Source organism: Callorhinus ursinus, unplaced genomic scaffold (genome assembly GCF_003265705.2).
Source record: "Callorhinus ursinus isolate GAN/ISIS: 27379988/994484 unplaced genomic scaffold, GSC_fseal_2.0 scaffold33, whole genome shotgun sequence".
Lineage (NCBI taxonomy): Eukaryota > Metazoa > Chordata > Mammalia > Carnivora > Otariidae > Callorhinus > Callorhinus ursinus.
Genome location: NW_027397095.1, coordinates 11030302 through 11054574, shown reverse-complemented (window position 1 = coordinate 11054574; position 24273 = coordinate 11030302). Strand labels below are relative to the sequence as shown.

At 42.9% G+C, this 24273-nt stretch overlaps 1 protein-coding gene, 1 long non-coding RNA gene and 1 pseudogene across 7 annotated transcripts in view; 2 read left to right on the top strand and 1 right to left on the bottom strand.

Moving 5' to 3' along the window:
* The window catches only part of LOC141370373 (uncharacterized), a 213686-nt gene that overhangs the window by 76984 nt on the left and 112429 nt on the right, over positions 1-24273 (bottom strand). The window contains exon 2 of the long non-coding RNA XR_012374365.1: positions 3332-3420. This is a non-coding gene — a long non-coding RNA (uncharacterized lncRNA). The remainder of the gene's footprint in view (positions 1-3331; positions 3421-24273) is intronic.
* GRIA3 (glutamate ionotropic receptor AMPA type subunit 3) overlaps positions 1-24273 on the top strand; it is a 280967-nt gene that overhangs the window by 217756 nt on the left and 38938 nt on the right. For all 6 annotated transcript variants that reach the window (XR_012374364.1, XM_073879199.1, XM_073879198.1 and 3 more), the window contains one exon: positions 5513-5711. Coding sequence is in view for 5 of the 6 variants with exons in the window: in XM_073879199.1 (XP_073735300.1) it covers positions 5513-5711 (199 nt within the window). In the remaining variant the exon portion in view is untranslated. The remainder of the gene's footprint in view (positions 1-5512; positions 5712-24273) is intronic.
* On the top strand, positions 15955-16382 carry LOC112809231 (U6 snRNA-associated Sm-like protein LSm3 pseudogene; annotated as a pseudogene).

Below are 24273 nucleotides of genomic sequence, written 5' to 3'. Positions count from 1 at the left end.
TCTTTTCTTTTGGATAAGTCTGGCCAGTGGTTTATCGATCTTATTAATTCTTTCAAAGAACCAACTTCTAGTTTCATTGATCTGATCTACTGTGTTTCTGGTTTCTAATTCATTGATTTCTGCTCTAATTTTAATTATTTCTCTTCTAATGCGTGGCTTAGTCATCGTTTTTTGCTTTTTCTCTAGTTCTTTAAGGTGTAGAGTTAGTTGGTGAATTCGGGATTTTTCTATTTTTTTGAGTGAGGCTTGGATGGCTACGTATTTCCCCCTTAGGACCACCTTTGTGGTATCCCATAGGTTTTGGACCGATGTGTTTTCGTTCTCATCGATTTCCATGAATTGTTTAAGTTCTTCTTTGATTTCCTGGTTGACCCAAACATTCTTGAGCAGAGTGGTCTTTAGCTTCCAAGTGTTTGAATTTCTGCCAAATTTTTTCTTGTGATTGAGTTCCAGTTTTAAAGCATTTTGGTCTGAGAATATGCAGGGAATAATCTCAATCTTTTGGTATCAGTTGAGACCTGATTTGTGACCCAGTATGTGGTCTATTCTGGAGAAAGTTCCATGTGTGCTCGAGAAGAATGAGTATTCTGTTGTTTTAGGGTGGGATGTTCTGTATATATCTATGAGGTCCATCTGGTCCAGTGTATCATTCAAAGCTCTTGTTTCCTTGTTGATTTTCTGCTTAGATGATCTGTCCATTGCCGAGAGTGGAGTATTGAGGTCTCCTACAATTAACGTATTGTAATCAATAGGACTCTTTATTTTGGTTAACAGTTGGCTTATGTAGGTGGCTGCTTCCATGTTGGGGGCATAGATATTTACAACTGTTAGATCTTCTTGTTGGATAGACCCTTTGAGAATGATATAGTGTCCTTCTCTGTCTCTAATTACAGACTTTAGTTTAAAATCTAATTTGTCTGATATAAGAATTGCTACCCCAGCTTTCTTTTGAGGTCTGCTGGCATGGAAGATGGATCTCCATCCCTTCACTTTCAGTCTGGATGTATCTTTAGGTTCAGAATGAGTCTCTTGTAGGCAGCATATGGATGGGTCCTGTCTTTTTATCCAATCTGCAACCCTGTGCCATTTTATGGGAGCATTTAGGCCATTCACGTTGAGAGTGATTATTGAAAGATATGAATTAATTGTCATCATGTTGCCTGTGAAGACGTTGTTTTTATAGATTGTCCCTGTAAGTTTCTGTTCTATATCACTCTTGGGGTCTTTCTCCTTTTATAGAAACCCCCTTAATATATCTTGCAGGGCCGGCTCAGTGGTCACATATTCTTTCAGTTTCTGCTGGTCTTGGAAGCTCTGCATCTCTCCATCCATTCTAAATGACAGCCTTGCCAGATAAAGTATTCTTGGCTGCATGTTCTCATTTAGTACCCTGAATATGTCCTGCCAGGCCTTTCTGGCTTGCCAGGTCTCTGTGGATAGGTCTGACGTTATTCTGATGTTCCTCCCTCTGTACATAAGGAATTTCTTCCCCCTAACTGCCCTTAAGATGGTTTCCTTGGTTCTAAGATTTGCAAGTTTTACTATTACATGCTGGGGTGTTGGCCTGTTTTCCTTGATCTTGGGAGGGGTCCTCTCTGCCTCTAGGACGCGAATGTTTGTTTCATTCCCCAGATTAGGGAAGTTCTAAGCTACAATTTGCTCAAATACATCTTCTAGTCCTCTCTCTCTCTCTCTCTCCACTCCCTCCGGGATTCCAATTATTCTGACATTGGAACGCTTCATGGTGTCACTTATTTCTCTGATTCTATTTTCATGGATTCTGAGTGGTTTTTCCCTGGCCTCCTCTTTTCCCTTTTTATCTATTATATTGTCTTCCAGGTCGCTTATTTTTTCTTCTGCCTCACTTACCCTAGCTGTTAGATTATCTAGATTGGATTGGATCTCATTGATAGCATTTTTTAGTTCTGCCAATTCAGCTCTCATTTCTGCCCTTAGAGACTCTATTTTGCCATTAATTGATTTCTCCATTCTAGCTATTGTCTTCACAATTGCTAGCCTGAATTCCATCTCCGATATCTTGGTTATATCTGCATGCATTTGTAAATCTGCAGCATAAGTCATAATCTCTGAGTCTCTTCTATTTTGGGGGCTCCTCCTCCTAGTCATTCTGTTGATGGGTGTTTGAGGGAATGTATAGAGTCCAAATTATTGACCAGAACCCAAGCAAGATGCACCTGTTTTCTTGGGACCATAGGGTTGCTGGCCTCTTGTTTTCCCAGCCTCTCTTCTGGGAGAGGGGCCTGCCGCGCTGTTACTCAGGCAACCCTGTTTGGGCGGAGTTGCCCTGCCCCCCTGTGGCGGGGGATGGGCTCACCGGGAATCAGTTTTGGGGGCTTTTGTTCTCTGGCGGCTTTCCCTGGCGGCTTTCTGCGTCTCTTCCGTGAGTCAGAGCAGAAGAGACCGTTTCCAACCCTCTGCCTCAGAGCAGAGAGACCACAGTCTGTTCTTCAGTGAGCTCTCCAGGCCACACCATCTCCGTTTCTGTCCGTGCTGCTATAAACTGCAGCGCCCTGGGTTGTGCTCCTCTCCACAGTGCCTCCAATCCTGCCTCCAGGTCGGGGCACGTCTCTGCCCTTTGTGCTTCTAAAACCGCCAGCCGCTCCCAGATCGCACGCACGACCTTGCCACTGCGGGTTTCCGCCCCGGAGGCTGCCCTAAAGTCCTTTCCCCGCCGCTACCGGCCTGCAAGTCTGTGCCCCGTCCCCAGCGCGCAAGGCTGTCGCTCACCGACAGTGTAGGATCCCCACGGCCTGGCAACCTCCCGCTGCCGTTTGTCCTCCGATATCTGCCCGCGGAATCACGGCTCCCTGCTTCGAACCTTGAAACCAACCGCCTGTGATATTGTTTGTAGGGATCCAGATCTTCTTACATCTCAGGCTGGTTTCGTGGGTGCTCAGAGTGGTCTGGTAGATACCCAGCTCAATTCCGGGGACCCTTACTTCTCCGCCATCTTTCCTTCTCCCCAAAATGCCTCTGTTTTCTAATCTGTAAAAATAGTACCTAACCATAGAGAGGAAGGATTGAAAGAGTTGATCCATGTGAACCCAAAGCAATCAGAACAGTCTGGAAGGGCTCAGTAAGGGTTAGCTATTATTGTTATCATTTTTATAACCCTATTACTACAGATGCTACTTTGAAACATTAACTTTTATGTGGTAAAATTATTGCCAGAGTCAGATCAGTCGAGGATAAATTAAATATATATGGCAACAATGAAGAAAGACTATAAAGGTCCAAATTCCTAACTGAAATATCCTGTAAACATTTAGCATTTGGACACATTCTTTGTGCCTCATCCCAATGTTCTTACCTCTTCTGATTAAGAGGGACATGTTCCCAGAGGGGATACTGAGAGAATATAATCCTTAGTTAAGTCCGTTGCAAAGCAGATTTTCACATCTGAAAGGCAAAAAGTGATTGTGTTCAAAAATAAAGAAGGAAGGGTGGTTTTAAGCATCCAGGAACCAATAGGAATGACAGACTTCAAAAAATCAAGTAGCTTTGTTTTAGTTCATCAATAAAGAACAACATTTATCAAAACACCTGCCAAAACTATTTGACCAGAATGTAAAGTCAAAAGCAACTGAATTTTCCAGAAGCTAATAAAAGTTTATCTTGGGACACGGGAATTTAAATTTGCTTCAAAGTGGTCAAATGCCAGTACAAACAAAGACGAGCTTGATTTGCCGGCTTTCAGCCCAGAACTGCCCTCTTTCCCACAGAGCCTGGGGATGTGCCAGGCTCCTGCGCCGATTCTTCCCTTCATGACAGAGCGGGTTCTTTTCCTGAGAGCTTTTCTGGGCATGGGAGAGCAGAGCCTAATCAGAATGGAGCTCTGCCACGGAGAGAACTAGCCTAGAGAGAATGTGGCGATGTTTTATAAAACCTAGGGACCAGATTTTCATTTCTGCAGCCAGAGCCAGCCTTCAGCAACACTGTGAAGGAGACGAAGCTGCCTCCGAACGAGCCGAGCCGCATCCCATCCCTGAGCATCCAGGGCCCTCCCTGGCCCCTGACTCCCCACAGACGCTCTCCCTGGGTAGCGTTCACGGTTCAGGACCGTCGCTCCCAATCCCGGCTGCACCAGCGCTTTATACTTATGCTACTGCTTTGGTCTAACCCCCGCCGCGGAGGGCCTGATTCAGTTGGTCTGGGGTGGAGCCCAGGCATTTTTGTGCGTGTCGTCGTACTTTGTTTTCTTTCATCTCAAGCTTCCCAGATGATATTGATGTGCAGGCGGAGTCGAGAATCACTGAGGTAGGAGAACAATATTCCTCAGCTTGGTCTGGAGACCACTGCAATCACCAGGGATGCGTCCGAAGCTCAACTTCCTGAGCACTCAGATATATCCGAGTCTGCCTGTTCACAAACACCCCACGGAGTGCCAAAGGCGTGGCTACCTTTAAGAACCAAATGTTCCCCTGTGACAATTTACCCATCTTCTGTCCCATTCTCTGCTAATTGGATTGGCTCATCCAAGATCACATGATAATAGGTCCTATTGAAGTTATTGGTTAACCTTTTGACCAAGTCTTCTAAAGAAAATGCAGAGGGTGATTCCAATCGGAAGAATTTCTATGGCAGGCTGGTGAGGATGGTTTTGTTTGGTTACTGGGGGTGGGGGGAGGTAGGGGTGGAAACAAACCTTTTAGTGCCTGGCCAATTCTATTATACAGGTAGTTCCCTACTTCGCTTGAGGCCTGTCCTGTGTGCTAAGGCTTAGTTTGTAAAAGGGGAGAGTTTTGATCCCTGGAGTTAAGCTCCTGAGCCCCACTAGCCATTTCTATTAAGATCCTAATAAATATTATCTCACGGCTCCTTGCCTCACAGGTGACCAACTCCACAAAATGGCAAAGTCTTTATTAAATTTACTAAACTCAGAGTGAAGAGTACCCCTCCACCGACCCATTTCTTTTCAAATACATGAAGCTTTTTGACTCTGTGTTTCTCCCATGACATCAGCTTACATCAGTGGTTCTCAGCCTTGGCTATCCCCCGTAATCACCTGGTGAGCTTTAAAAAATGTATGTCTGGGTCCCACTTCCCAGGCTCTGATTTAACTGGTGTTGGGTAGGCCTGAGCGTGAGATTTTTTTTTTTTTTTAATGAAGATCCCGGGTGATCCTACCGTGCAGGCTGAGAACCCCTGGCCTTAAAGGAGGTGGGAGAGCTCACACGGGAAGAGAATCTGATAAGTACAGTTCTTACATGTAAACAGGAGCTGGTAAAAAGATATTCTTCCTAGGATTTAAAAAAAAATCCTGCTTTGCAAGCCATAAATGCCCAAAGAGCATTATGCATGTACCATCATCATCTGTCATCATGACATGGGATGTTGTGAAGGTGTTACTTTGGTTTGGTGTTTTAATTCCCTGACATCATCTACGTCAACTATCTTGAAACCACTTCTCTTTCCAGAAATAAAGATAAGGATTTTTTTAAACTGAAATCCGGCCCCTCTGGGTCTGGATTGGTCTTTGTTTTTACTGTAGATCGCTGTCCGGGCGCATTGTCGGAGGGGTTTGGTGGTTCTTCACCCTGATCATCATTTCGTCCTATACTGCCAATCTTGCTGCTTTTCTGACTGTGGAGAGAATGGTCTCTCCCATAGAGAGTGCCGAAGACTTAGCTAAGCAGACGGAAATTGCATATGGGACCCTGGACTCTGGTTCGACGAAAGAATTTTTCCGAGTAAGTGCTCTGCCATGAATTGGGCCAGCTGCTTTTTATTTTATCGTCTTCTCACAAAGGCAAATTCACAGGGCTTTTAAAGGAGGGTGGGGAAAGTGTGGGGATGTTATCAAAGCAGAGCGTCTTAAATACAGCACGGCTTGGTTAGTGACCCAATTCGTTGTTGTTGACAACTAAGACTTGTGTGCAGCATTACAAGGGGCATATCAAGAGAGCGAGGCTCAAACTCCCAGGTTTGAATCCCACCCCTGCCACAAAGGGATTGTTTGTCCTTGGGCAAGTCATTTCACTTCTGTCAGCCTTCATCGCCTTGCTTGAGAAATGAGGGGACTGAACTAAATAATATGCGTTGTCCTTTCTAGATTTATGAAAGCATGATTTTATTATGTCTCAGCAGTTCACAGAAGGTAGGTACATGGCTCTGCCTAAGACTCTGAGGAGTGACAGACTATCAAATTGCATGTTCTATTTTAGACAATGGTTTCCTATTGAAATGTTTTACGCTTGTTTCAAGGATTCATATCCATGTTGATAATTCAATTTTCAGGGAGGCTGGTAATTGTTTAAATTTCTTGAGTACACTTATTCCACGCCCACCACCCCATCATCGGCCAGATCTTAGTGGGGAAACAGCAAGGTGTTCACGAGCAGAAGTTAGTAAAGCTGCATAAACACTGCCAAGAGGAAAGATGAAAGGAGATCGAAGCAGAAAATTATAGAAAGAAAATAGGATCGACAAGCCACTTTTACATAAACTATCAAGATCTTTGTTCTATACCAACTGAACTATAAGAAAGGCCACCGGTGGAATGTTTAAGAACTCAAATGTTGATTCAGTTGCCCCAAGCAGGAAAGTACGGTGATTAGAAAACGAGCCCATTCTATATATTACCACTGCCGGCCACTGTCGCCAGTAAAACTGCTTATAGCAATGATCCAGAATCCACTTATGTAGTAGGTAAAAGGGAAACATTTAGTATCTCCAGCCAATAATCAAGTTATTGGATGACAGGTCTAATTACTGACCTTTCCTCAAAGTCCAGGGTAAATAGATGTTGGTTCAAAACCAGCTTATTTCAAGAAATCAGTAAGAAATAGATTTCTGCATGTATTATCATGAGATTTGTCCAATTGCTTCCTGGGAAACCAGGAGTAGCTTTCTTAAAATTATAGCAATTAGCTAAAAACCGTTTTCATTCCCTAAAAAAGAAAACATTAGTTCTGGGACCCTTTCAAGAATTCTCAATGGCTCTGGATATCCCTTTCTCACTTCTACCACTGTTTACCAAGCAGATCAAAATCCCCAACCAGGGAGAGGGGCCCAGTATTGGAACCATCAATGAAGACCTTCTGGAACAATGCTGGCCTTGACCCTCACCACTATGGCAGTCCCAGAAACTTATCTCAGAATAATCCCCTGCCTGCATGAAATCATTCACATGTTTCAGGGCAGCAAGCCAGGGATTTCCATCTGCTGAGTAGTCAGCACATAATCAGCTCCATGGCAAACTGGTTTGGTATCAACCTTCAACAGCATCCCAATCGGCATCAAGTTGCTGTATGAGGTAATTGATCACTTAGGCTATCAAGACACCAGACTTGGACCCTCTGATAAGAGATACGTGTTCCATTGGAAAGCATTTTGCCTTCAAAAACGATTAGAAATTAGGAAGGTGTACTTTAAATGGTAATCGATAGATGGCATCAATTCCCATTAAGCTTTCAAAGGCCATTCATCCATACTGCCAGCAAAGGACCCTCTCTGGGAAGATTGATTAGCATTAAGGCTGGAAAGCGTGACCAAAATAGTCATTGTTCCCATACCCAGACCCCACCCCCGCCCACACATTTTGTGTCTTTCTCAAAAACCAGGAAAGTGTCTGCTAATCCATTCAATGATGGTTTCATTAAAAAGTATCGTATTAGCAGAGCCAATTTTAATCAACATCCAATTCTGAACATAGCTATTGCCACATTCTAATTGGTTTGCGGTTTCTAATGCTCACCAATTCCTAGTGACCTTTACAGCCAATGAGTAATTCGTATGGAAATGGAGTTGTTATGAAAATCTGATTAGAGAGGGAGCTGGATATTTCTAGGTATAAGAAAATGCAAATCATTTTCTAATTCTCATGCACCACTTTTCTTTTTCCCCAAATGGTCTCTGGTGACAGCATTAGGATTCTGTGGGGAAGTTCTTTCAGGCAGCACACAAAGGTTGATGATCTAAGAGTGAAACTGAGCAATCTAGAAAAACCAACTTTTTTAGCCTGCTTGTATTGAAAATGTCACGTAGACCTAGCAAAGGGTAAGGTTGGTATTCATATAATTGGGGGGGTGCCAACTGAAGCCATCTGTCCTCTCCATGTTCTCCACTCCACCCTCCTTGAACCACATCGATCAGAGAAGACAGCCAGACAGAACACATCATCTCTCACTCAGGGACTTCACTGAACTAGCTTGTCACCACCCTCCCCTACCCCCCAATGATCTCAAGGCAGTTTTAAGAATAGTTACTCCACCATGTTAAGAAAAAAGTGAGGCCCTCCGATGGCATGCCTTCTGAACTTTAGAGAATAAAACGAGATCACATGCAACATTTACAAACATAATGTGAGCTCATTTCTTCCCATTCTCCTGCATACTAAAACCTCAGGGACCAAATGGTAATACCATAAAACAGCCTGGGGCCAGCCCTCTAGTTCTTCCACTAAGAGAGAGAAATAAATAAAATACAATTCCTTTCTAATTGCCCTGCAGACATTTTTACTCGTCCTGGATAAGGCTGCCATTAAAATGATGGTATTTTAAAATGATTCCTTTGTTTTTCTCATTTTCCAGCTATCCTTAGCTGTTATCTGACCGTCCTGTAAAGTCACGGGCACAGAGAGGCCTGTTCCATCAGGAAAGGTGGGGGGGGGGGTGACTGAGCAAAATGCATGCAGCTGGAAGAGACTTCTGAAATATTACTGTCAGCCCTCTTGACTTGCAAACTGATTTCCTTAGACAGCAGCTCCAAAATGAAATGTCCCAACCACAGTGGAGGTACCCATGCTAAAAAACCAGGTGACAGCTTTATTGTCATTGCCCAGAGAAATGCCACTATGAGTTCGAAAGCTGTGCCGAAATGATCATTCTCCACTAGGTTTTGGAAATTTAACCTGATACAGACTCATGTTAAAAAAGTAGCACTGGGAGAAAAAGCAATTCCAACATTCTTTCTGCCTTCAGACCCCTAGCAATATAATGAGATGACTATGATGCTTGATTTCTTTTCCAGAGACTTGGTTGAATCCCCACTAAAGGTAGTTCAGGGGATTAAAGGGTTTTTTTTTTTTAATGAAATATTTAATATGAATTTGAACCCCTTTAAGAAATTAAACATAAAAGGAAGGAGTGGAAGGAGAGTGAGTTGCTCTAGGGCCCTGGGCAGGACAGAGGAATTGAACTTCATCTGGAGACCACCATCTTCTGACTTGTAGACGTTGTATGCCCCATGTAGCACAACTGAATTACTTACAGAAATTGTTTTGTTTGAACACAGGACTCTTTGACTAATTGTCATTGGTCATTTAAATTTTTTTTTATTTCAGGCTGTAAATGAAGAGCCCTCCAAACTGATTTGAAAAGCAGTCCCTAATAATAGTATTTAGATCCTGCTTACACATTCAGAATCTCTCTCTCTCTCCCCCCCCGCCTCACACACACACACACACACACACACACACATGAATTTTCAGTTGGAGTCCACATGTCAGCATTTCTCAGTTACCTATTATAGGGCTTTTGAAGTATATGAGGAAAGGGGAAAAGTCTCCCCACAGATGCACCTCTGCTGAGTATGCTGACCTTTTGACATGGTCAAGAAAACTAACCGTGAATCTTTATGCTTTGTTACAACTGAGCTATGCACATAACAGACCTCCCTAACCCCACAACCCAACCCCTAGCCTTAGGAAACATGTCAAAATATAAAATCCTTTTGTTAAAAATTTTCTCACCAAGTACTATGATGAATTTGCAATTTTGGAAGACAATATACTTGGACAACTGCAACCAGTTTTAATTGGTTTGAAGACACATATGATGAGACCAAATGTTTGAGGACACAGCCAAACCACACACTAGGGAACACATAATAGCAACAACCAGAGATGAGTTGACATCGAGGGATGGCAGGTCAGAGACATCTGTGGTACATACCACTTGACAGTTTTTCAAAAGAAAAATTTGTCTTTTAATTGTGACACGGCTATTTGGATGTCACCTTATCAAAAACAGTCTTATTTTCCTATGTCGTACATGACAAGACTCCTAGACCTCAGAGGTCAAGACTGGAGGTAGAGGCAGGCACAGGCACAAGATGAGGATGCTGAGGCCTGACCACATAGGCCTCTGGAAGAGGGAAAGGTACACCCAGACAGCTGTTGGCTTTTCCCAGCCCTCAGCACCCAGGGATCTGTGGTTCTGTAGGTCTTCCTTGCATGCAAGTCTTGACCTGGGTGGAGAGGACACCTTCCAAGGGAGTGGAGGTTGGTTGACATGACAACTGCCCACAACTGACAACACACCTAATATCTGTCTCCAAGAGAAAGGAGACAATGTAGCAATGAAGACAGGCTAATAATAATGCCCTAGATTCTACTATGTATTCTTCACTCCTTCAATAATAACTCTTTTTTTGAGCACACTCCATGTACCAAGTTCCAGGCTAAGCACTGAGATTCCATCTCCATACACAAAATTAAATTTCTGCCTGTCTTTGGCCAGATCACATGAAAACACCTCGACAGGGTTTTCCACCATATTTGGAGGTTATTTCAGGGGACAGACTGGCCTGAAATATAGGCATGTCAGGAAACTAGATGATCACACCTCCAGGGCAGCTGACAGTGTTTAGTTTTATGTTGCTCCTTCCCCACACCTGCCAACCTGTGGGTACACCCCATGGTGAATAACAGTAGGGTTAATGATTCTTCACAACCCCAACACAAAAGTCAGGTAGGTAATGAATAAAACAGAAATGGCCTCTACCCTCTGGAAGCTCACAATCTAGCAGGCTGTCAATTTGCAACACATATTCACATACATTACCACATTCGATGCCCTTGACAATCCTGCAATGCAAGCAGAACAGGTATGATTGCCCCCTACCTCGTGGAGGAAACACATGGGGCAAAATGGCTTTGTGGCTTGCCAAATGTCACTCAGCTCCATGGGGAAGAGCTCGAACTCTGAGTCCAGATTGGGTCCTCTGTCCACCCCATCTCACTGCCTTTCTGGCTTGAGTGTTCACAGAAACAGGGAGTGTTATGCATGAATCAAGCCTCTGGTGCAGCACATGCTAAGGCGTCTGTATTATCTCCTAGTTGATCTTTGTTTTTATATCCCTTGATGGATCAATTAGAAAAGAAAACCTATACACACCTTTAAGTGACATTTTCCCATGCTCTGATAACCTCAAAAGGATCCAAGACAAGATGGCATAGAAAAGGAAGACATCCATAAAACTAGAGTGAATGCCACAAACATAGCAAACCGCCATTATTCACAGCTGATTATAGTTTCTGATATGCCAAGGGTTATGTTGTGGCTGGATAAAACTGGAAAGAAAAAGAGAGAGGATGAAAATGATTTCTAGTTCTACATCCACTGATGACTTTCTCGTTTTTCTTTGGGTAAGAAGTATTTGGTCTCAGTTTCCTCATCTATCAAGGGGAATGTTCTCTGCTCTACCTTCCTTATAGGGTAAGAGGATAATATCACAGAAAGATCTCTAAAAGTATGAAGGGTTCTATAAGTCCCAGGAGACTTTTTTTTTTTAAAGATTTTACTTATTTATTTGAGAGAGAGAGAGAGAGCAGGAGGAGGAGCAGAGGGAGAGGGCCAAGCAGACTCCAAGCTGAGTGCAGAACTGGATGTAGGGTTCAATCTCACAACCCTGAGATCATGCATGACCTGAGCTGAAATCAGGAGTCCAATGCTCCACCGACTAAGCCACCCAGGCGCCCCAAATCCCAGGAGACTTCAGAGGAAGGGCCCAACTCTAGAACAATTAAAGCATAAAGACTCCCAACAAGGCTCTGTGGAGACATGAGGGAGGGGTATTTCCCAAGAAGAAAATAAGAGAAAATAAAATAATCTCTGCTGGCTCAGTGGAAGAGAGGTGGGTTTCTGCCTGGCTTTGGGAGGAGAGAGAAAGTTCATTTGTATCCTCCCCCTCCCCCATCCTCCTGATCCCATCCCTACCCCTGTTATAAAATACTACTCCTGACCTCATCTCTTAGTCCATTTTCAGCCATTCCTTTGTGGCCTGCAGATTCAACCGCTTCACCATGAACGACTCACAGCTGCCCTTGAAGACCACCTAGAACCTTCAGGTGCTTCCAAGGGGGCATGCGGGCCATCTGCCCAAAGTAACCAACCATATGGATTTCATTAGCATTTCTCTGTTAGTCCTCCCAGGTAACCTACTTGCTTATGAGAGCATTTCACAGCCCAGAAAGCCTAAGGGAGTCTTCATTTTCTTTGAGGCTGCCAACTCTCTCGGACAACGCCAGGGTAATTAACACCACACAGGATCCCCAGATCTTGGGGAGAACTCTGAAACTCTCTTCCCTAGAGTAATTCACCTCAGGATCTCACTTTCTTTCCTTAGCTGACAAAATCAAATCCCCTCAGCGCTTCTAGTTGGAGGAATTGGGCCCATCTGTTCAATTAGACATTCCTTGAGTTCACCTGGCAAGCTGGCACAGGTTAATTATTAAATTCTCCTTCATCACCATGCAGATGTCTAAAAGCTTGACCATCAGAATCAAGTAAAAGTTCAACTTCCTGAAACGCAGCTAACAAAAATATTCGGTCAACTAGAATGGTTGGTTGCACTCTACTTTTGGTTTTTTTGTTTGTTTGTTTTAAGATTTTACCTTTTATTTCACAGAGAGAGAGACACACAGCGAGAGAAGGAACACAAGCAGGGGGAGTGGGAGAGGGAGAAGCAGGCTTCCCGCTGAGCAGGGAGCCCGATGCGGGACTCGATCCCAGGACTCTGGGATCATGACCTGAGCTGAAGGCAGACGCCCAACGACTGAGCCACCCAGGCACCCCTGCACTCTAATTTTGAAAGGAAAAGGCAACTCACACAAACAAAAGCTTGACATGATTTTTTTCCCAAAAAAAAACTACTAGGTGATGTCCTGTGGTCATATTCATTCCAGTCTTCAACATCTTCTACATTTTTAATCAGAGAGCAAATAAATATTGAGGGTCTATCATATCAAGTTAGGCACCAGGGGTATAATAGTTATGTTTTTGCAAAATGGAGTTAGTCACTTCTACCATAAATCCATCTTCTAAGAAGAAAGCAGTAAGACCCAGTAAAGGCATGAAACACAGGGGCTTCTGGACTTGAATATTTTTTTGAGGATTAACCCTATCCAAGTAATAATGCTGCAGTGAACACTGGTGTACAAAGAGCTCTTTGAATCCCTGTTTTCAGATCCTTTCGGTATATACCTAGGAGTGGAATTGCTGGATTGTATGACAATTCTTTGTTTCTCTGTTTTAACTTTTAAGGTCTATTTTGATACAAAAGATGAGGACATTTTCTGTTCTGTTTTCTTCCCATTGCTGCTCAAACAATCCTACTCTTCTCTTAGGCTATAAATGCCTCTCTCCCAATAGGAAGAGGCTGCTAGGGCAGAACTTTAGCTAGTATCACAAAGTTTCATCTTGATACAGGACTGCAACTGAGGGGGAGGTATGTGTATGTATGTAAGTGTTGAAAAAAACCTAGGGTGCCTGGGTGGCTCAGTTGGTTAAGCGACTGCCTTTGGTCATGCCTACCTCCAGGTCATGATCCTGGAGTCCCGGGATCGAGTCCCACATTGGGCTTCCTGCTCAGTGGGGAGTCTGCTTCTCCCTCTGACCCTCTTCCCTCTCGTGCTTTCTATCTCTCATTCTCTCTCTCTCAAATAAATAAATAAAATCTTTAAAAAAAAAAAACTTAAAAAAAAAAAAAAACCTAAAGTCCTGTCTATATCACGTATGTATATGGAGGGTCCCGGATATTTTAGCTACCAATTCCTGCTTGTAACAAAACTTTGAGGGAACATGCTTTCTCTTTCTGTGTTTGTGCTGCAATTCTGATGCCCCAGCAAGATTGCACCAGAATGCAGGTGATGGGTGGTAGAATGAAACCCACCTTCTTTCTGTTCTAAATGGTTGAGAATGTTACCTGTCTGATGGAGGGACTTAGATAGTGATGATCTATTGCATTTCTTTCCAGTTCTGATTGTGGGCATCTGTCTGTACATTATTCCCAAAACTGATCTCCTATGTGCACACTCCCTGGTGCCCTAATGAAGAGGTTCCTGAAGGTGGTTGAAGGTGGTTAGCTGCTATGCCTAAAGAAACCTGAATTCTGGAACTGAATCTTACTTCTCAGTTTTGTAAAAATTCTTGTGTTCACAGCCTGATTTATTTGACTCTCAATTTTATCTTCTTTGAGTCTCTGGTCTGGGTTACAGACTATTTCTTTTTTAAGATTTTTTTAATTTATTTATATATTTGAGAGAGAGCGCACGTGCGCATGAGCAGGGGGAAGGAGGAAGGGCAGAGAGAGAGGGAGAAGCAGGCTCACCACTCAGCAGGGAGCCCAACACCCGGCTCCATCCCAAGATGCCAGGATCATGACCTGAGCCGAAGGCGGACACTTAACCGACTAAGCCACACAGGTACCCACAGACTATTTCTAGCATCATTCAGTAGCATTGATTTTCCAACCCACTGGGTAAAGAACCCTGTCCTAGACATTCTGGGAATGAATAGGAGATGCCATCCAGACCCCTGAGTCCAATATATAAACAATAGGGGAGTCAGATGAATTAATCAGAAAAGGTTTCTGGAGAAAAGGACAGCTTCAAAATATTTAGAGAGAAAAGATTTTAAAGGAGACAAAATTTAAAAATAGTTCAAGGGGTACATGAGAATACATATGTGACAAAAAAAAACCAACAATAAAAAAACAAGACCATGACTTTATATCATGTTAGACTATGGCTATTCTTGACTGAGGAACTGTTAGTTTTCTATAGGGTTCACACTAAGATTTGTTTGTACAAGGTAGTATATGTGTATATGCTTGGGGGAGGAAATTTAGGATGGAAAAAAAGGTTCCCAGAAAAAGTATTGCTTTGAAACAATAGCATCATGGTAGAAATCAATCTATAGCCCGCCACGGGTAGATTGGAAATCATTGCTTGAGACCAGGGTGCTCTGAGCGATGTCTTATTTCTAATTTCATCATTCACATTTGGCATGTGAAGATGAGGTTCATTAAAAAGGGACTCTCCAAAGAATACTTTGCTTTCTTTTAAATGAGTTTGAAGAACCAGTGTTGAAAAGCAAAATCCATCGCTGCTTTGGCAAACAATATCAAATGAAAGATTTCATAACCAACACTTCATATTTAAAAATAACCCCACTATAATAGACATTATTTCAGCCAAAATGAGCAGCCCCTTTTCCTGAATGTGGTAGTATTAATGGGGTAATCATGAAGAGAATCATATTAAAGGCCCTTTGCACAGAGTTTTGAAGTTTGATTTCCAAATATTTGTATCCTGCCCCTTTCTTCCAGACAGACACACATACACATGTGTGTGCATGCACACACACACACACACACACACACACACACCACCACCACCACCACCATCATTTGGGTAATCGTAATGAACAAATATCTGAAGTTTGTTATAGAAAGCAGCAGGGAGCAAACTACCCCACTGGCCAAATCCTGAAGAACATTTTTGCTTTATTTTCTCAGCCTGGGGTTTCAGCCAATTGTATAAGCAAGAAGGTTGAGAATAGGATGGTCAGTGATTGAGGAGAAATATAAATATATTCAAGGAGGCTTGGATACATTCATGCAATACAGATCCATAGGGAGTCGTCAAAGGTAAGAGACAGGTGCTTGGAGGACACCTTCAGATTTTTAGAGTTGACATCAGTTTTAGAGTTGACATCAAGAAGACAACCATGCTTCTCATAGCTCCGTGTTGATCTTGTCTTAAAACACTCCTAGCTGGAATTGCCCAAAGAGCTGACCTACAGGGACTAGTCTACAGTTTTTTACAAGATTGTTTTTCACATCACAAGAATTGAGACTATTTAGCCTGAAGAAAATATGCAGCAGTAGAATATATTAGGATCGTCTTAAAAATATTTGAAGGGTAGAGGCGGGAAAAGGCCCAGGGTTTGAAACATGGCGGACGACGTGGACCAGCAACAAACTACCAACACTGTAGAAGAGCCCCTGGATCTCATCAGGCTCAGCCTGGATGAGCGAATTTATGTGAAAATGAGAAATGACAGAGAGCTTCGAGGCAGATTACATGCTTATGATCAGCATTTAAATATGATATTGGGAGATGTGGAAGAAACTGTGACTACTATAGAAATTGATGAGGAAACATACGAAGAGATATATAAATCAACAAAATGGAATATTCCAATGCTTTTTGTCTGGGGAGATGGTGTTGTACTAGTTGCCCCTCCTTTAAGAGTTGGCTGAAACAAAGAATTTATCATGTATGGAATATAGGAGCTTTTGTATGTTTGCCTCTTTAAATGTAGAAGACATTCAAAAGAGAAACCTGTGTAAATTTTGATATTAAGAAATGACCAAGGATTCTTCCACTCCTGAAATGAGTTGATTTGCAGATAACTAAAAAATTCTTAAGCTAAAGGGCATTTTAATTTTTTTCCAACCCTTTCAATAAATGTGATCACCAAGATGCAGAACTCTTTTTTTCAGGAATTGATTTGTTCTGTTGTTTTCTCAATTTCTGATTTTTTTCCTTTAAATTAAATTTGATGTTTCCTTTTTTGAAAAAAAAATATTTGAAGGGTAGACATTTCAAAGATGAATTGTACTTGTTTTGTGGGGCCCTAAGGGACAGAACAAAACTCAAAGGGTAGATATTACAGGGATAGAGATTTTTGGCTCATTGTAAGAAGAACATTCTCATAGAGCGATCCAAAAATAGAATGAGCTATCTCCATAGATAGTGAGCTGTTCATCTTTGAAGGGATTCAAGAATAAGCTAATGGCCACTTGTCAGGGATGTTGAATAGGGGACTCAATAATTTGATGAATGACTGCACTAGAGCAATGTTTTCCAACACTGGTTGCATATAAAATCATTTGGAGAGCTATTTTAAAACACAGATTATTGGGCTAATGCCTCCTCCCGCCATGTTGATCCCATAGGTTCTATTGATCTGCATTTTTAAACTAGCACCCCAAGTGATTCCAACACAGATGACTAAGAGCTGCTTTGAAGAACGTTTGATTGCATAACATAGAAGAGAATTTCTACTTTGATGATTTGGATTTGCTTTTTTTCCATTAATCCTACATGAAGGATAAAGGGGGAAGGCTGGAGGCTGGTCCTATAAGGCAGAGAGAAGCCTGAGTAGAAGTAGCTAGGGCCTGTCTGGCAGGAAGAGGTATCTTGAGAGTGAACACAGCTGACTGGCTGAGTGCTAGCCTCCTCCTCCCAGTGTTCCTGTCAGAGAGGGAAAGAAAGGAAATTTTTTCCTCTGATCAACAGGGACCAATGGGAGATGATTGTTTCAGGGACTGGAATCTGAGGCTTTAGGGTGCCCCAAGAGCAGACAGAAATCTATAGGGAAGTTCAAGCAATGCAAGCAATGGTATCTGGAGACTATGGACTATAGGAGTCCTAAAAATGAGGAAGAAATGACACTACAGGGTAATAATGTCCAGAGGCCTTGGAATGTTTATATTTTCTCCTATGATCCCTATGACACCCTTCCTTTTCCATTGCTCCTTTACTGCGTGGGTCTTGAGTGACCAGGACTGTTGTATTAGTGTCTTTGTGGACCCTTCAGCAGGCCCCTGATTTCAACTTCCCATCCTAGAGGATGGCCGGTGGCTAGGTCCAGGGCTTGGTTATCAGTGGAGATTTCAGTCAGTATGACCTAGGTCAAAGCTGTGAGTAGAGGAATTTCTTAGGAAAAAACAGGACAGAAGTAGAAGATGGCGCTCTCCTACTTCCCTTTAACTGCCCCTCAGCTCCCTCTCTCTTTCTCTTACCAGCTGGGTGTCACATGGTCGGGGCTGCCGTATTAGCGATTTCATAGAGGCTTCAAAGAATCTCTTACCTCCAATGGCCCTACCTGGAAGAATTTCGGTGAACATCCCTAGATGCTAGTCAGCACAGAAAAACAAAAGCAGTAGAACCTGGAAAGCAGCAGGGGCACAAGAAATGTCATAAAGAGAAAGAAAACAATGGGACAGAGGGTAGAGATTGCTCAGGAGCTTGAAATCTCCCGCCAGCATGACAAGCTAACAGCCCTCCCTCCATCTCTTTCCCCATCTAACTTGCAGGGTCTCAAGGGGTCCGGGCTGCTGTGTTGGGGTTCTTAGAGAGGCTTCAGGCACTCCTAAGCTTCGCAATTCCCCATGCCAGAGGACAGTAGATAGACAAACACAACAGCTGGCCTTCACTTGGGGAGGTTCAAGTATTAAAATATCATTGGAAACTATGGGCACAAGAAAGGGCCTTTTTAAAAATGAAAAGGGGCAGAATGAGAAATTGCAACAAGGGCTTTGAACTCTTGGCTATTACCAAAGCTCTCTCCACTATCACATGACCTCTGGCCTCCCTCCCTCTGGGACCTTTTGCATGTCTTTTATGATGCGGTGGATGTGCTGTGCTGTGTTACTGCTCCTCAGAAGCTTCAGGGAGCCCAGAGGAACTTCGCTGGGTAGACATGAACCCGGTCACTGGGAAGAGCTCAGAATTAGGAGGAGTACGTAAATACTATCAGGAAGAGGAGTGTATTTTAAAACTGGTCCAGAAGGGAAAGATGAGCCAGGAGCTGGGAAACACCTGTCCTTCAGCTGGATGCCTTTTCTTTTTTTTTTTTTTCTGCATATTTTTATTTAAATTCTAATTAGTTACCATACATTGCAATATTGGTTTCAGGAGTAGAATTCAGTGATTCATCACTTACATACAACACCCAGTGCTCATCACAGGTGCCCTCAAATACCCATCCCCCATCTAGCCCATCCCCCACCCACCTCCCTCCAGCAACCCTGTTTGTTCTCTATCCTTAAGAGTCTCTTATGGTTTGTTTCCTGCTCTCTCTTTTTTCCCCTTCCCTTATGTTCATCTGTTTTGTTTCTTAAATTCCACATTTGAGTGAAATCATGGTATTTGTCTTTCTCTGCCCGACTTATTTCATGTAGCATAACAACCTCTAGGTCCATCCACATTGTTGCAAATGGCAAGACTTCATTCTTTTGATGGCTGAGTAGTATTCCATTGTGTATATATACCACTTTTTCTTTATCCCCTCATCAGTCCATGGGCATCTGAGCTCTTTCCAGAGTTTGGCTATTGTTGATAACGCTGCTATAAACATGGGGGTGCATATGCCCCTTTGAATCAGCATTTTTGTATCCTTTAGGTAACTGCCTAGCAGTGCAATTGCTGAATCGTAGTACTATTTTCAACTCTTTGAGGAACCTCCATACTGTTTCCCAGAGTGACTGCACCAGTTTGCATTCCCACCAACAGAGTAAGCGGGTTCCCCTTTCTCGGCATCCTCCCCAACACCTGTCGTTTCCTGTGTTGTTCAATGTAGCCATGCTGCCAGGTGTGAGGTGGTATCTCATCGCGGTTTTGGTTTGTCTCAGAAGTACTTTTCTAATACACCCCTCCCTGTTCCTTACCCCCCTCCCTTTTCCTATTTAACCTGCTGGGTCTGGGCATTGGGCCACATACACAATTGCATTTGTTTCTTACAGAGGCATTAGGGAGACCAGAGGTTCAACCTTTCCCACACAAGAGACCTGTGGGGTGGACAGCCCCAGGTACCCACATGGCAGGGTGAAGCCTCCCAGGAGTAAGAGCAGGTGACTGGTGAGGGGAATTTGAATCGGATCCTCCCCCTGGTATCTCTACTAAGAAGGGTTCATGAGGGCTCATCTTTCTGGGAAAGAGGGGTATGGTGGACATTTGTAACCAGACCGAAGTGCTGGCTCTTTGGGCCTTCAAGAAAGAAGTGGAATGGCTGTGCTCTTTTCTTCCTCCCTCCCTTTTGCTAATTCTGCCTCGTCCCTGCCATTTCTGCATGCTATGGGCATGAGGCAAACAGGGGTGTGATGCACCGGGGCGGTAGCAGGAGCGTTCTGATTCCCAAGCAGGAGAGAAATGCTTTCCAGCCCAGCGACCAGACTGCCCAGCCTTCATCCACACCATCAGTTAGGGGCCATTTGAACAGGGTTCCAGTCAGTGTGCACTATGGGTATTGCTCAGACTCATACAGGGTGAAGCCGGCGTGGGGAAATGTTAACAAGATAGTCAAGTATTCCCACCACAAATTATTTGCAATGCTGATGAATACTTAAGAGGGACCATGCCTTCTTTCTAACCTCCCATGGGGTGCCACCATCACCATCTCCCAAACAGAAGCATGGGTGCTGATTATGATAGAGATGAGACCTCCACCCCCCCCCTCACTCAAGAGTAATTTCTCTCTTCTGTGGAGACCAGATGAGTTTTTGTCCACCTAGTGTCCAATCTTTTTCCCCTCTGTTCCACTGGGACCCATACTGTTACCACGGATACCTCTTCTGGTAGCCAGTGGCACTTCAGGGATGCAACACAATACCCAGTGTATCAGGACCTCCCACCTCGAATCGCTTTGTCTTCCCCAGCAATTATGGGGATTGCCCTTCTGCCAGTCCAGAGATTAATAGGGGCTAGTTAAAACTGTTTGTTAGCTTGAAAGCTTCCCTTTTCTTCCCAAACGTTTGGCTACACAACACAGCGGGACTCTTCCTTAAGTAATCCTTATATCAGAAAATTCACAACTGACAAAAGCAATAAATACTAATTATTCACATTAGAAATATAGTCTTCCCTGGAAAATGGAGATCCTTTAGTGCATTTTGGTGTTTGCAGATCATTAACTGCTTGTCAGAAAAACCTAAGAGGAGGGCTGTCAGAAATAAACATAAAACAGCCCATGCATCGAAAGAGAAATAAAATTTGATTTTCAAAAATGAATCTAATTCATGGCACAGCTTTTTCTAAGAATTCATCTGTTACATGATGGAAGGCATACTCTTATCTAGGCATAGCAGCACAAACCAGGGAAAGGCAAGTTTGAAGGTGCCGAAAACCTTACTTCCTGAAGTTGAGCCAATCTACACAGATACAGTTACAGCATTCCAGAAGTCTGGTAGCTAATCTTGGAGTCTCCCTTATAAACATCGGTTATTTTTTCAATGCTTTGGATCCGTGTCTTCCCAACACTGTACTATATATTCAGCATGTCCCATGTTGCCAAGACTGAAATGATGAGAAACTTAAAAAGTTCTGCATTCCCTGATTTTGTATTTAAATTTGTAAACTTATTGTTGCATTAATGGCCTATTTTGCATATCTGTTTGATTGTACCATCTTAAAGATTCATTTAAGCCTGGGGAGGACAGCATGACTCCTACCTGCTTCTCATTAATAACATACTTTTCAGTGAGTGGATAATGAATGACCTGGATAGAAATCAGTAGAAATGCAGATTGCCATTAAGTGTAGAAGCGGGGAGGGAGTCCATTTTTTTCCACCATGCTGACAAACAATTTCAAGGCAGAGGGTATTGAAAGCAAGCCTCAAAGAGAGATGACTATCTAGGAGGGTTCTTAATTAAATATTCCGTTGTCTTTACACGCAGGACTGTGAAGGAAAAGGCATTCTAATGGAAATTAAAATTTGCAAGTGACTTAAAAAAATCTTGGGTTAAGAGAAACAAGCTCTCTAATTCTGAGAAAGAAAACCAGATAACAGTGACAGATTATCCTAATGGGCTCTGAAAAACATACGGGTCTGCATAAACAGTCTTTAATTGGTTGAGTTCACTACTGTTAGTGGTACACTGGTGGGGATGGAGGGTGGGAGGTAGTGAGCAATAAGCATTTCGGCTGATAAAGGTCGGCCATTGGATGATCAGAGTTGGAATAGAAGGCAAGCAGGAGAGTCCTAGAGGAAAATACATAACTTTTTTTTAAAAGTATTATTGGCCTACTCCACTTTTCTGAAATAGCACCAGATAATAATGGTCTTGCTTGAGATATAGAGAGCCTGTTTTTCAAGTTACTGTATTTCTCTGGTAATAAGGTGCTGGTACCAAAATGGGGACTTAAGGAGGATGAATTTTGAACCGACGACTCCTAATAAATTATCCCACAGGCCACAGGTTTCCCAGGTATTAGAAAATATACGAAATTTGGAAATGCAACCAAGGCTTTCAGGTTCCCTTTACTCTTCCAAATCCTTTAGGATTCAACATGGCTTCCTTCTGCAGTTTGACTGTTGATCCTTACTGAATAGAGGTGATAACTGTTATCTATCAGAAACTCAAGTCAAATGAAATAATGGTTTGATTGGATTTACTCTGGAGAGCTTTGTACTTTGGTTTTGTTTCTGTTCAATAGTTGCAGTAAATACAACAGTCCTGAATATGAAACAACCTAGTTTTCTAGATGATTCTTTAAAAACAAGAACAATTTTGCTTCAGCATGAATCTGTTTCTATTTCTAATGGGGTTTGATTTGCAAATTTGCGATTTGGCAGCATTCGTTTCAGTGTGGGACTTTTTTTTTTTTAAGATTTTATTTATTTGAGAGAGAGAACACTAGTAGAGGGAGGGGCAGAGAGAGAAACAGACTCCCCACTGAGCAAAGAACCCGATGTGGGGCTTGATGCAGGACTCGATCCCAGGACCCTGAGATCATGACCTGAGCTGAAGTCAGACGGTTAACTGACTGAGCCACCCAGGCAGCCCTCAGTGTGGAACTTTTGGTAGGGCTTGTTTCAATATGATGGTCACCGTATGACAGTAACCAAGCCCAATGGCCTTAACATTCAACCCATCTAATTCCCCCAGTCTTACCACCATATGAAATGCTGGTCCCATACTCCCTTTGGTGACTCAGAAAAGGCAAATTTACAGCTGTGACTTTAATGTGATTGTAACACAGTTTGAAAATGCTAGGCAAAGGCCTTTGGAATGAGTACTTGACAAAGTTATTTGGAATTTTTAGTGGAAAGCATCTCTGGAGATTCTACTACTTTCAATTTTGATTATACTCAATCCTTCAACCCGTCTATCAGAGCTGATACAGGGAAGTAGTAGTTTTTAAAAATGGGGGGAAATTGTGAATCTTGCCACCTGCCTACCCACCTCTGTTGGAATTCTTCTCTTAGAAAGGAGACTCAGAGAGAGGGCATCCAAACAACTTAATGTAGCAACTCACAGAGCCAGAAAGACAAAATCAGGCCAGGTGGGAACTTAGGGAGCATACTCTATTTTTTCTTGGCACAAATATTCCCTTGTATAACACTCTGCTCTTTCGAAGGATGGTATAGTTCTCAGACAGCAGTAACGAGAATATTCTTTCATGGCATACCTAGACCCAGGAGTTCATTTATTTTCAATTTTATACTAATAGAATAAATTTAAAGGAAACAGTTCCTGTGTATGCCCAAGGGATTTTTGCCCATGCAAATAATACAGCGGGAGTGGTCTTTCATAACACAGGCTGGGTAAGCTATCCGGAGCTATAGATCAGACCTGAATGGAGCAGGAGTTATGGCTCCTCCTCCCCCGCCCCTCAACCTAGGGTATAACCAATTCCTTCAACTGGGGCAAACAGGACTTTGATATGGCCGTCACTTCCACCATCAGAGCAAACACGAAAAATATTGTGAAGAAGTCAAAGCCGTTCTTGGTGCCCTTTTGCTACCTTTTAGTCCCTCGGCCTTCTGCTTCCCTTAAGCTGTAGACCTGCACTATCCAATATGGTACCCACTAACCTCATGTGACTAGTTAAATTTAAACAAAATTAAAATCAAGAATTCAGTTGCTCGGTGGCACTAGCCACATTTCAAGTGGCCAACAGGCATGTGTGGCTAGAAGCTACCATGTTGGACAGCACAGATATAGAACATTTCAGAAAGTTCTATTGGACTGTGCTTCTGTTCGTTCCTTTGGCTCCTTGATAGTAACGACCACATCTCTGTGCCCTATATCATTCTACCACAGTGCCTGATACAACTATTGAAAGGGGGAGACCCTTAACTAAGTTTCCTAACTTAGTAACTAAGTGCTTACTATGCTGTCAAGAGCTGTGCTAAATTCATTATAAGTGATCTCTCATTTCATCCTTGCAAGAGCACTGTGAGGTAGGTCTTATCACCATCCCCATTTTTCAGATGAGGAAACTGAGATTCAGTAAGGTTAAATGATTTGCCCAAAGTCACTCAGGTAATAAGTACCAAAGCCAGGTCTTTATAACTTTAGGACCTATGTTCTTAACCTCTGCTCTATGCACCAGAAGAAAACACATATCTGCACGTTTCACCATGGACAAGCCAGCCCCTGACAGAACATTGGTGACTGGGTGGCTTCTTCTCAGCACTCATGCTGGCCAAGGCAAAATAAAAACAGGCTGGCATCA